This window comes from Canis aureus, chromosome 24 (genome assembly GCF_053574225.1).
Source record: "Canis aureus isolate CA01 chromosome 24, VMU_Caureus_v.1.0, whole genome shotgun sequence".
NCBI lineage: Eukaryota > Metazoa > Chordata > Mammalia > Carnivora > Canidae > Canis > Canis aureus.
The window spans coordinates 38857683-38870311 of NC_135634.1; the positions used below are offsets into that span (position 1 = coordinate 38857683).

At 35.7% G+C, this 12629-nt stretch overlaps 1 protein-coding gene across 5 annotated transcripts in view; it reads right to left on the minus strand.

Moving 5' to 3' along the window:
• CUL3 (cullin 3) overlaps positions 1-12629 on the minus strand; it is an 87335-nt gene that overhangs the window by 43424 nt on the left and 31282 nt on the right. For all 5 annotated transcript variants that reach the window (XM_077868980.1, XM_077868982.1, XM_077868979.1 and 2 more), the window contains one exon: positions 2866-2979. In XM_077868980.1, coding sequence (XP_077725106.1) covers positions 2866-2979 — 114 coding nt within the window. The remainder of the gene's footprint in view (positions 1-2865; positions 2980-12629) is intronic.

Below are 12629 nucleotides of genomic sequence, written 5' to 3' on the forward strand. Positions count from 1 at the left end.
CTGATGTGGGACTTGATCCCGGGACCCCAGGATCACACCCATGGGCCAAAGGCAGGCGCTAAACCGCTGAGCCACCCAGGGATCCCCCCAACAACAGCATATTTTTAAAATGCATTTTGCAAAAGCTTAATCTATGATCTATTTAAGAAAAAGATTCCGTGTGCATTTATTTATTCAATTACATAGTTTGTGCAAGGAGCTGTGCCAGGTGTTGGGGACACAGTTGTGACAAGACACTGGCCTCTCCTCAAGAAGTTCAGCCTGAGAAACAAGGCCTGAGACAGTTGTTAATAACAATTGTGATAAATGCTACAGATATAGTAGTAACTGAGGTGAACCAGGAGGAGGAAATCTAGGTTACTAAAGCCCAAGAATGCCTCTATTTAAAGGGCAGAGGAGGAGTAACTGGGAAGGACCCGTGGGAAAGGGATGAAGTGTACCAAGGGAGTGCTATGTCACTGAAACTGAGGACCCAGCAAGTGAGAAGAAAAGAGTGGTCAACTGTGCCCAATGCTGCAGAAAAAAAATCAAGGAGTCTGAGGATTCACAGTGATCTCTGCCTTCAGAGATGTACAGACACAGTGATCCCTCTAAGAGCAAGACTGAACAGCATAACTGAGGAAGAAGCTTAACTAGAACATAGTCAAAGTGAAAGAAAGATGAGAAAAGAGAGCCAGCAAGGTTCACTATTTCTCACAAGACATTTGCCTGTGAATGGCAATGAGAGATGCTGGGAGGCAGTGCAGGGGTTCAACAGAAAATTTAGTTCAATTTTATTTTGAGGATCTGATTGGCCTGAACATGTCTCATGCTGATGAGTAAGACTCAGTAAAAAGGTAGAACCTGAAAATATTTCAGGTTTTTGACAAGGCAGAAAGGGATGTGATCTCGCTTAGCATGGAAGGAAAATTAGCCTTTATTTAACACAAGGGGAGACAATGTCCCATTAAAACAAAAGGGAAAAGGAAAAACACAAAAGGGAGAAAATACAGGTAAAACTGTAGATATAGTAGTAAGAAACAAACATAGCTGATGCTTGCTCTTTTCTCTAAGAGGTGGAAGGCAAGATCATTTAAGAGTGAGGCCAGCAGGGGAGCTGAAGGTACGAAGTTTACAACTGGAGGGAAAACGAGACCACTGGACAGTGTGATGGGTCAACTGGAAGTTTGTGACAAAGGATAAAAAGTGGCACTGATCTACTCTGTGTGGAGCTTCCTCCAGCAGAGGCGCAGGAAAGCTAAGCTGCTGGGTGTACCCGGGGCTGTGGTGCAACTAGACAGGTTTGATGAAAGGATGAAGGGACAAGAAATATTAAACCTAGTAAATTTTTACTGATACACTGCTATGGTCCAGGTGTTGTTAAGTGCTGTACATGAATGGCTCCCTCAAGCCTTATAGCTACCTTACCCAGTCAGTACAATATTATTTTTATTTTATAAATGAGAAAGCTGAGGAATAAACTAATTAGTTTCTTAACCATGGTCACATAACAGTCAGGATTCAAGGTTTGACATTTCATTTGGGAACCCTCTCCCTCCCCTTCCTCCCCACCCTGGTGGACAAAATGGAATTGAAATAAAAGAAAAATTATTTAAGAATGAGGGTGTGCCTAATTTAAAAATACTTATTTTATCAATAGAGTACTAGATCATGAAATTAAAAATGGTTTTCTTAGCGTTTGTTAGTGTTAAAATTTAAAGACTCATCAAATCCAAAACTTAATGAGAAGAGTATAAGCTAACTTATTTCACATTTGTATCTCAGGCACTGTATGTTTTCACGTGCTATCTCATTTACCTTAAAATGTCAGTATAGGATCAATCTATATCCTGAAGAGGAAAATAAGGCTCAAAAAGGCTAAATACTGTTATACCTTTTATCAATCCCTGAAAAATGAAGTAGCCTCTCCCTGACCCTATAAAACCAGGGGTAATAGGCCTGACTGAATTCTCTGAGCAGAACAAAAAGCTCCACAGCTGTTTGCTCTCATTGGAAATCCTTTCCAACCATTGCTTTATTCAATCAAGTGAAAGAAACTAGGACATGCTCTCACCACAATAGATAAAATCAAACTAAAGAAACTGAAAATAAAAATTTGAAAAGCAGAGAGTAAAACTTTAGAAGAAAATCATATGTCCAAATTCCCAAATATTAAACATTGAAGTAACAAGGAAAGTTATTAGACCTATTAATTTTGCATTGACACAGTAATTAAGTTTGATGAACCTAGCTTCATTCTACAATCACACAAAGGTAAGAAAAAACTCAAGAGTTTAATCTTCTCAAAAGTTATTGAACAGCTTAGCTCATGTCAATGTTTTTCAAATTGTCTTGCTGAATAAGATATTTTTCTTGACTGACAAAAACAAAGAACAGTAATAACAGGTAAAAAACAGAATATGTATCTGAATAACATACATACTGCAATGACTTACTATTTAGACAGAAGCTGTTAGAGTATACTTATTATACACATATTTATATAAAATGACACCCCCATCACTAAAGGTATAAGGACATTAGGTTTTAAAAACTTGTGAGAGAATACTAAGCTTTCCTCTCTCATGGTGTCATTCAACCACTGTTACTCAAAGAGATGTAAGGTTTTTCATCATTTTCCAATTTGAAGTGCTGAATACTGAGAAAAATATTAGACCTTTCTCTTTCAGTCTTCCGTTCTAATCATTAAATATATGAATAAGATTTTACTTCATATAAGCTAAGGTTGGTCCTTGCAAAGGAAATATTGTTTTATTTTTTTAAAAATAACACTTTCCACACTGACCTGTACCATCCAACTAAATGTGACATAGACATTTTGAAATGTCTAACTTCTTAAAGGATAAACAGAAAAGTTCTACTTACCATATACATTAGTATGTCTCTAATCATCACCATAGCTGTTTGATGATCATTCCAAGCTTGATTTAGCGTTTGAAGAAAGTTGTTATTCAATGAATTTAGTACATCTTCTCGCACCTATTAACAGAAGAGTTTGTTAGTTTTTTACACCCACACACTCTCTTATATGTATACATGCACATATCTGTTTAATAAACTAATGGTGTGGAATCTTCAATTTTACATCAAAGAAATATAGGCCAGTAGAAATATTTTAAGCTATAACCTAAATACAGATTACTAACAAATGTGTTGTATAGTCCTGACCCATCTCCTGATCTTCAGAATCATAAAGCAACCTCCTGGGCATTTCTCAACCCTCCAACAACCTAACATGACAGCCAAAATAAAATTCTAAATACTTATAAGGAACTACAGTGCCCCATAGAACTCGCGGTCCCAGGATACTGCTCCAATCAAATTTCCTACTATACCTCCCCTTCCCCATCTTCATAGAATGGTTGAAAATGTTGATTTTAGAGTTAAACTACTGGGCTCAAATCCAGCTCCCTGACTAGCTGCGTTACCTTGGTTAATTATTTTCATCTCTGTGCCTCAGTTTCCTTACATATGAAATAGTAACCATTTTTGTAGAACTGTTCTAAGGACTAAACTAACACTAGTGACACACTCAAAACAGTGGCTGGCACTCAGTAAACACTTAAGGAGCATAAACTATTAATTCAGTGTGCTCTGCTACAATGGAGCTGACTGTTGCAACTGGGTTCCACCCTTTTCTGCAAGTTTCACACAGCCTACTACCCCCTCATTTTTTTCTGCTCAAGTTTCACTTCTGCTCAGGGTCTTCCTGACCACCCTATCTCAAACAATGACTATATCCACTCTTTAACCTACACTAAATTTTCCTCACAGTACTTGCTTGTCACTACCTACTGTATTACAAATTTATCCATTTGCTGTTCCTCTCACTAAAATACAAGATCCATGGCAGGAGGGATTCGGTCTTTTCCATGTGTGCTTCCCACACCTAGAACAGTGCCTGGCATCTCTAAGACCCTTTACTTCATTCATCCTACCCTGCAATACTATGATCTACCACCAACACGGTGGGTGATACCTGTTTTTGCACATCAAGTTGGCCTGAGCCTGAAATGCCTTCCTAATGCAATCCTGTTAAGACTACTCAGACTTCAAGAATTCCTTTCCATAGTCTACAAGGATACTGCCACCTTCTCCAGTAAGAAGTTCCTGACTACTACTACTTCCTGCTATGCTATCAGTAGTCCAATATAAGATTATCGATGAGAAAACAGAATTTAAAGCTAGAACCAGCTCTATCACAAAGAAGCAGTTTGTCCTCTAAGTTCCTGTAACACTTTAGGACAATACTGCCAACCTCTTTAATTATTCTAACCTACCTAATCCACTATGGTCTAGCTCAACTTGTAACTCCAGCCTACCTAAGCAGACATGTTCTAGTGCAGTGGTTAAACATTTTTAGGTTGGGGAGAATCTGAAGTCATGGTGTTTGGTGAGAAACAAATTAATATGTGTGTTGAGATATATAGATATCTATAAACTTGAATTATAAACAGTAGATGTTACTACATATTAGCACCAGTATAAATGAGTCTAAATAAGTGGTTGCAAGTGCCAAAGACTGAAAACAAAATATACCTAACACACTATTCCCAACAAATGAGAATAAATTCAAATTAAGAAAACTACCTGATTTTTTTATATCAAAGAAAAAATGGCCACTAAGAGATTTTAGTGATGAAACAATGTCTGTTCTAACATGCAGTATGAAAATCACTAGCCTATACATACACATAAATTAGAATTTTATTATATATATTTTGTTCTAAGAGACTAAGCTCCTAAAAAAAAAAAAAAAAAAAAAAGAGAGACTAAGCTCCTTGGCTTCAAAATACATCACCCATAAATATGGCAACTGTATCAAAACTGATAAACATGTAGGTTTGTATATAGTACTGTGTTAAACAATAAATCACTTATTTCAACTCGTTAAGTCTAGCACTGGTCAGATGCAGATTCCCATGACTGCTAACACTAAGAAAACCTACAAACTGAAAATACGCCTATTTACAGAATTCTTCACCAATCTTCATATTCAGTGAACCAGTAAATTTTGAGTAGCAATTAAGATAATGACAATACTAGAGAAACTGTACTATATGACAAAAAATGTATATATTCTGAACATCAGATATCTAGCAATTAATTATTCTTAAGGACTTAAGTGAACTTCTGTGTAACCCTTTGTTATAAAATCAAATTACATGGTAACTATTAAAGTCACCCTAATTTTGGAAAGCAAATATGTGCTTGGTATATCTGTGAGATGAATGAAAAACTGACCACTTAAATTTTTAAGTTATAAAATAAGACACGTGTCCTAAAATCACTGATTATGTTTATATACACTTTAAAATAAAACATGTCAAGTATTTATGTAATATTTGTAGAGTTGCTTTTCACAAAATAAAAATGTGATCAACTAGTGCAATGTGTCATAAATGATAAAACTGCTTTATTTACAAATTTCAAAAACTTATCCTGACAAATCAATAACAATGAATTTTACTTAGAAAATAACTGCTATTAATTTTGTTAAATTTAGTTAGTTTGTATTTTACTGCTGAAGTTAGATGGATCTGCTTTCGCCAATGACACAAAGAAATGACGCATCATTTTTATATAATATAAACTTTACCATCTTACTAATTTTTAAGTGTAAAATTCAATGGTATTAAAATACACTCACAACAATTAATTTCTATCACAGGACATGGGAATTCTAAGAGGTGCTCCAGAAGATCTCATACTCTGTTGTATTTATTTTTGAATGATTAGGCACACACACATAGATATACGAATATAAGACATAATAAATGCTTTAGATACAATTGCATTCTAATTATCCTGATCACTCTACGAACAAAAAAATTCTTCCTCTCATGCTGCCTCAGAAAAATGTTCTTCTATTCGAATACACAAAAGGAGAACAAATATTCGTTTAAATATACATAATAAATTGTAGGAATGAGATGAAAATTCAAACTTTATGAAGATTAAAATGGGCTTTTTAAAAGAGGGGAAGTTTGCATATAAACTAAAAAACACATTAAGTGATGAATAAAAGGATTTAACCTTTACTTTACAAGTTGTTGACCGAATACAGAAAATTTGCAAAATAGGAAGTGGGGTCAGTTTGTGTGTGTGAATAACATTGTTAATCTCACACCCTAACAACTACCATCAGTTTTTGCATCAACAAAGGCAAACAGGAAGGAACCCTGCTATAGAAGTGGTACCAGTATCAAACGGGGCCTGCAGATCAGGTATGTCCAGCATTATTATATAAGAAAAGCTACATGAAGGTTATCCAGGTGAAGAGTCAGAGTTTGAAGGGCTCATGAGACAAGTAAAAACAATCAACAAAGCCATGGAAACTGACAGTAGGATGGGACCAGCTGTGACAAGGAGGCTGAAGAAATGAGTAGTGGAAAACTGATGACTGTTAATGTCACCTAGCCTTGCAAAAAGCAAGACACAGACAGTAGTGGAAAGAAGTAGATCACGAACCTGGCAGAGAAGCAGAATCACTTGAAAAGCAACAGATTTTGCTCAAGAGAATGAGATGACAAAAAAAAAAAAAAAAAAAAGAATGAGATGACAAGACACAGACTGGGAGAAAATATTTGCAAAAGGGATACCTGGTAAAGGACTGCTACCCAATATATACAAAGAATTAATAAAATTCACCAAGAAAACCCAACCTAAAATATTGGCAAAAGATATGGCCACCTCACCAAAAAGATAACCAGGTGGCAAATTTGCATAATGAAAGATGTTCTATATCTGATCAAGAAATTGCAAACTGAAGGATGCCTGGTGGAGTGTGTGATTCTTGATCTTAGGGTTGTGTGTTTGAGCCCTATATTGGGTGTAGAGATTACTTAAAATCTAAAAAGAAAAGTAAACTGCAGTTTAAAACAACAATGGGATACCCTTACACATTTATTAGAATGGCCAAAATCCAAAACACAGACTCCACCAAATACTGCTGAGGATATAGGGAACAAGCACTTTTGCTCATTTCTGGTAGGAATGCAAAATGGTACACAGCCACTTTGGAAGACAGTTTGGCAGTTTCTTACAAAACTGCATGTACACCTACTGTACAATCCAGCAATTATGCTCCTTGCTATAAATACCAAAGGAGTTGACAACTTACGTCCAAACAAAACCCCAAACTCAGATGTTTACAGCAGCTTAATTTATAATTGCCGACATGTGGAAGCAACCAAAATGTCCTTCAGTAGGTGAAACAATAAACTGGTATATTCTGACAATAGAATATTATTCAGCACTAAAAAGAAATGATCCATTAAGCCATGAAAATAGATAAAGGCACCTTAAGCACATATTACCAAGTAAAAGAACACAATCTGAAAATGCTACTACATACCATATCATTCCAACTCCATGACATTCTGGAAAAGTCAAAACTAAAGAGATCATAAAAAAATTAAAAGAAGAAAAAGATCAGGTGGCAGGCATTAGGGTGGAAGGAGAGATGAATAGGCAGAGCAGAGAGGATTTTTAGGGTAGTGAAACTATTGCATATGGTAGATACATTTCATTATGCATTCATTAAAGTCCACAGAATGTACAACACATTATGTACAACACACCAAGAATGTAATATAAACTATGAACTTTGGGGGATAATGATATGTCACTGTAACAAACGTACCACTCTGGCATGGGATGCTGATAGTGGGGGAGACAGTGGAAATATGGGAAATGTCTGCACCTTCTCCTCAATTCTGCTATCAATCTAAAACTGACTTAAAAAACCCAAGACCAAGAAAAGACAATCTCTCTCTCTCTTTTTTAAAGCTACCCAGGTGATTCTCATACAACAGTCAGGATTAGGAAACCACTGATTTAAGAGCCACACACTAGCCATTTCTGTTCCTTGCCTTTGCAGGATTTCTTCAACACAAGTATGTTTTTGTATAGTTTTAATAATATTGATACAATTTGGAGTCCTGATTTTTTAAAGAACAATTAACATTCAACATTAACCTTTGTTTTAGGAGAAAAATGTCTAGTTATATCATTTTCAAAGCATGATAGTAATTCAAAGAAAAAGGCTTCATCTGAGATTTTAAGCAACTGCCAACAAAACACCAAAAAGCAAGATCTGTAAAAGAAAAAAATGATAAACTGGACCTCATCAAAATTAAAAACTATTTTACAGACACTGCTAAAACAATAAATAAGCTACTGACTGGGAGAAAATATCACATGATCTGTATCCAGAATCTCTAAATATATCGCCATATATAGAGACATAAAAACTCTTACAACTCAGTAAAGAAAGTATTTAAGAAAGGGGCAAAAAAACTTGAACAGACACTTCACCAACCAAAGAGGTTATATAAAGGCAATTCTGCACATAAAAAGATGCTCAGCACTGGCCATTAAGAAAACGAAAAATTTAAAAAATGAGATACAATTACAAATCCACTTTAGTAGCTAAAATAAAATATACTGACAATACCAAGTGCCAAGCAACCAGAACTCTTCTTATACACTGCTAATAGGAATGCAAAATATTGCAGACCTGTAGAAAAAGTTTGGCATATGACCCAGAAATCCCACTCCTAGGTATTTATCCTAGAGAAATGAAAACTTATATTCACATAAAATCTACACATGAATGTTCACAGTAGCTCTCTTCATAATCACAAAAACTACATACAAGCCAAAAGTCATTCAACAAGTAAATAGGTAAATGGATATGTAAACTGTGGTACATTCATACAACAGAATTTATCATTCAGCAATAAAAAGGAACAAACTACAGACACATACAGCATTTTGGTTCAACCTCAAAATAATTATGATGAATGAAAGATATTTGTCTCAAAAGGTTACAGACTGTATTATTCCATTTACATGACATTCTTGAGAAAACAAAACTATAGTGAGAGAACAGATCAGTGGCTGCCAGGTATAGGGGCAGGAGGAGGATATGACTATAAAGGAAAAACAAGGAATGTTCTGGGGTGAAGACATGTTCTGTATTGATCATGACAGCAGTTCTATCAATCTATATGCATGGGCTAAAATTCATTGAACTGTACATGAAAATAAAAGGCTAATTTTATGGATACTGACTTTTTAAAACTTGCAACAATTATGACTCTCAGGTTGGGCCATTTTATTATTATTATATATCATAAGCATAAACTAGGATGCCATCATGTTTATTCTTAAAAGCAACCTGAGGGGTGCCCTGTGGCTCAGTCAATCTTCTGCCTTCCACTCAAGTCATGATCCTGGGTCTTGGGATAGAGTACAGCATCAGGCTCCCTGCTCAGCAGTGATTTTGCTTCTCCCTCTCCCTCTGCGCCACCTCCCAGCTTGTGCTCTCTCGGCTCACATGTTTTCTCTCTCTCTCAAATAAATAAATAAAATCTTTTTAAATTTTTTTAAAGCAACCTGAAAGCCAAACAACGAAAGAATTGTTAATTACTTCAAGAGTGTCAACTTCTGAATGACTCTGGAATAATTCAAATTAGCAGAATACTACATTTTTCATTTCTGTAACATAGCTTTTCCTGTCCTTTTAATTACGTCCAGGCAAAGATTAAAGTGGAATTACTAAGTCAAAAAAATGTTTATTTTTCAACATTGTGATAAAATCTATTCACTGATAATGTCGAAGCTGCAAGAAACACATCCTCAAATCAATCAAAATACTGGCAAAGGAAGAGGAGGATGGAAAGGAGGATGACAGTAGAGCCCTAAGCAGGCCTAAGACCTACAAGCTCCCAGGCTTTGCCCTTGAGTCTTCTTATCGAAGTATCTTCATGGATTGACAAGGAGGCCAAAACTGGGCCAGGAGCTCTTGGCTGGTTGGAGAGTCAAAAGACATTAATAATCTGCACAGTCTCCCCCCGCCCCACCCTTGGCCCCAACACACACAATTAAATCATTAATTAAAAGGTTTTTTTCACCCTGTAAGTTTCAATGCCTGGGCAAAATCCCAGCCAGCCAATCCTAATTAAATGTTTAGGTAATACAGAGAAATTCATCAGCTAAAACTAATTATAAAGATGTTAGCTCTAAAGTCCACTGAAACTAGATATGAGCCATATAATTAATGATGATATGGACTACTGAAAATTAAGGCCTTCCTTCTTAAAAAGTCTTAAAACCCAGGACAGTATTTAATTCAAATATAGACAAATCTCTCAAGTACAGAAAATTGCATGTAGCATTATTTTGCATTGAAATACACACCATGTATTAAAAACACAAAGTGGGTCATGAATAACACGGAGCACACACTAATTATACAAAAAAAACATTTAAAAAATATCACAGAGAAACTAAAACTTTAAAAGATGTAATCTCTTAGAAATACGTAGTATTTAACAATCACTCACAAGTTAAAACAATCAAATTAGTATCTGAGACTTTCCAGGGCAGCCACTAATTAGGACTTTGAGTAAGTTACTTAACCTAGCTGGTCTGTAACTCGTCTCACTCATAGTATCACTGGGGTGGACTAGAGCCACAAGATGTCTTACTACCACTGCAGGGCAGGCTCCATTTTCCCTGAGTAAATGGTGACTTATATTGGTTTTGTTTGATTTTAAAAGTGGTATTTTCCATTGTTTGAATAAAAATTGAGAGCCACAGGATGTCTGCTAAGTACCTATCTGGCTCTGAATTCTAAAGCAAATATTGATTACTTCACTTGAGTAAACTATTTACATAAATATGCAACATTTACAACATCAAAAATAGCATTTAAGTTCCCACTTATATCAGAATTTTTTCAGGGTCCTGTACATATGATCTGGGGGCTTGTCACTTCACAAATTTTACCAGTTACATAAACTTTATTCTTCCAAGGAATATCATTGAAGAGTCATTCTTGAAGATCTCAAAAACCTTTCATCACCCCAGAATGATGTGACATAAAGCTATCAATAAAAGTGGCTACCTACAATAAAAGTGGCTACCTACAGAAGTCAATCTCTACAGTCCTAGGAACCATGGAGCATAGAAGGTATCTCTCCTAATCTGACACAGTTTTTTAAAAGCTTTATAGCTCTTCCCTTTCTCCTGAAAGCTCTGATTTCAAAGATTATAAAAAGAAATAGTGTAACATTTTGCTATTTTTATGTAACAGTCACATAGAGTGAATAGTGGCAGCAAAGAAAGGAGTACAGATGCTGAAAGTTTGCCTGCCTGATGCAAATCACAGACCCAACATTTAGTAGATATGTAACCGCTAGTAACTTAGTTTTTTTGTGTCGCAAGTTTTTATGAAAGAGGAATAATAAGAGCACCTATTTTAAGGAGCTGTTGTGTGGATAAAACGTGTATATAAATAATGCTCACAAAAAGGCCCAGCCCACAGTAAATGCCATATAAGCATTTGCTACAACCATAATCTTATCACATAAATATCTGATCTTGCTACTATACAAAGTGTGGTCCATAGAACAGGATCCTGGTCAAAACTGTTGCCACCATCATCATTATCATCATTATCACCACCACCCTGAAGCTTTTTAGAAATGCACAATCTTGGATCCTAGGTATCTACATTAAGTATCTTAGATTTTAATAAACATGACATAAAACATACATACATACATATACCACACGTGGTTGCATACTTTATACAGTTTATTTCCTAAACTCCCAATTTCCACTTGATTCTTGCTTTCCTTTCTGCTAAAAAACAGAAATTTCTCCATTAACTGGAAGGAATCCTTTTACTCTATAAGTTGAGGAGTTTGTAAAGCAGTTAATATCCTATTATATGTATATTTAATATAAGCCTGGTAAATAGATGTTGCTCTCTCTCAATATATAACAACCGTAAGATTTCTGTATTTCAAAACAAATTCTGCTAAGTTCAGGAGCATTAATCTTAACTTTTGTAGACATCTTAAACTTTCCAAGAATTCACTTAATAGATTCCCTCAATGATGAAAATTCACTGCCCTTGAGCAGCCCGGGTGGCTCAGCAGTTTAGCGCCGCCTTCAGCCCAGGGCGTGATCCTGGAGACCCAGGATCAAGTCCCACGTCAGGCTCCCTGCATGGAGCCTGCTTCTCCCTCTGCCTGTGTCTCTGCCTCTCTCTCTGTCTCTCATGAATAAATAAAATAAATAATCTTTTTAAAAAAATTCACTACCCTCTTGATATTTTCTAGACGGACAGTATTGGTTCCCATTATTTTCACTAACTTTCAGAATAAAGGTGGCAGTCTTGATGAGAGGAATCCTACAAGTACCACTGACAAAACAGTAATATAGCTATTACAGGGAAAGCTTGTTTCTTGATTGCTGTCAGAAGATTCTTCTGCAATTTTACTAACACATTGAGTTATATAGTTAGTAATACAAGTTTAAGAATGTTACAAAGAGCACACCACTTGTAATCTCAACATAAAATTAATTTCTAGTGGCAGTATTTCCCCACTCACTCTTTAAGCAACCAAAACGAAGCTCTCAATTCCAAAGAATACATAAAAATCTTCAAACTGTCAATTCAGATATTTAATGATTACTTCTAAAAAGCAAAGCAGGGTGCTAGCCACTATGGGGGGGGGATACAAAATGTATTCAGCCACTTTACAATCTTTATGGGGGAAGGGAGAAAAGGAGCCTAATATCAGCATTCATACCTTTTTTTTTTTTAAAGA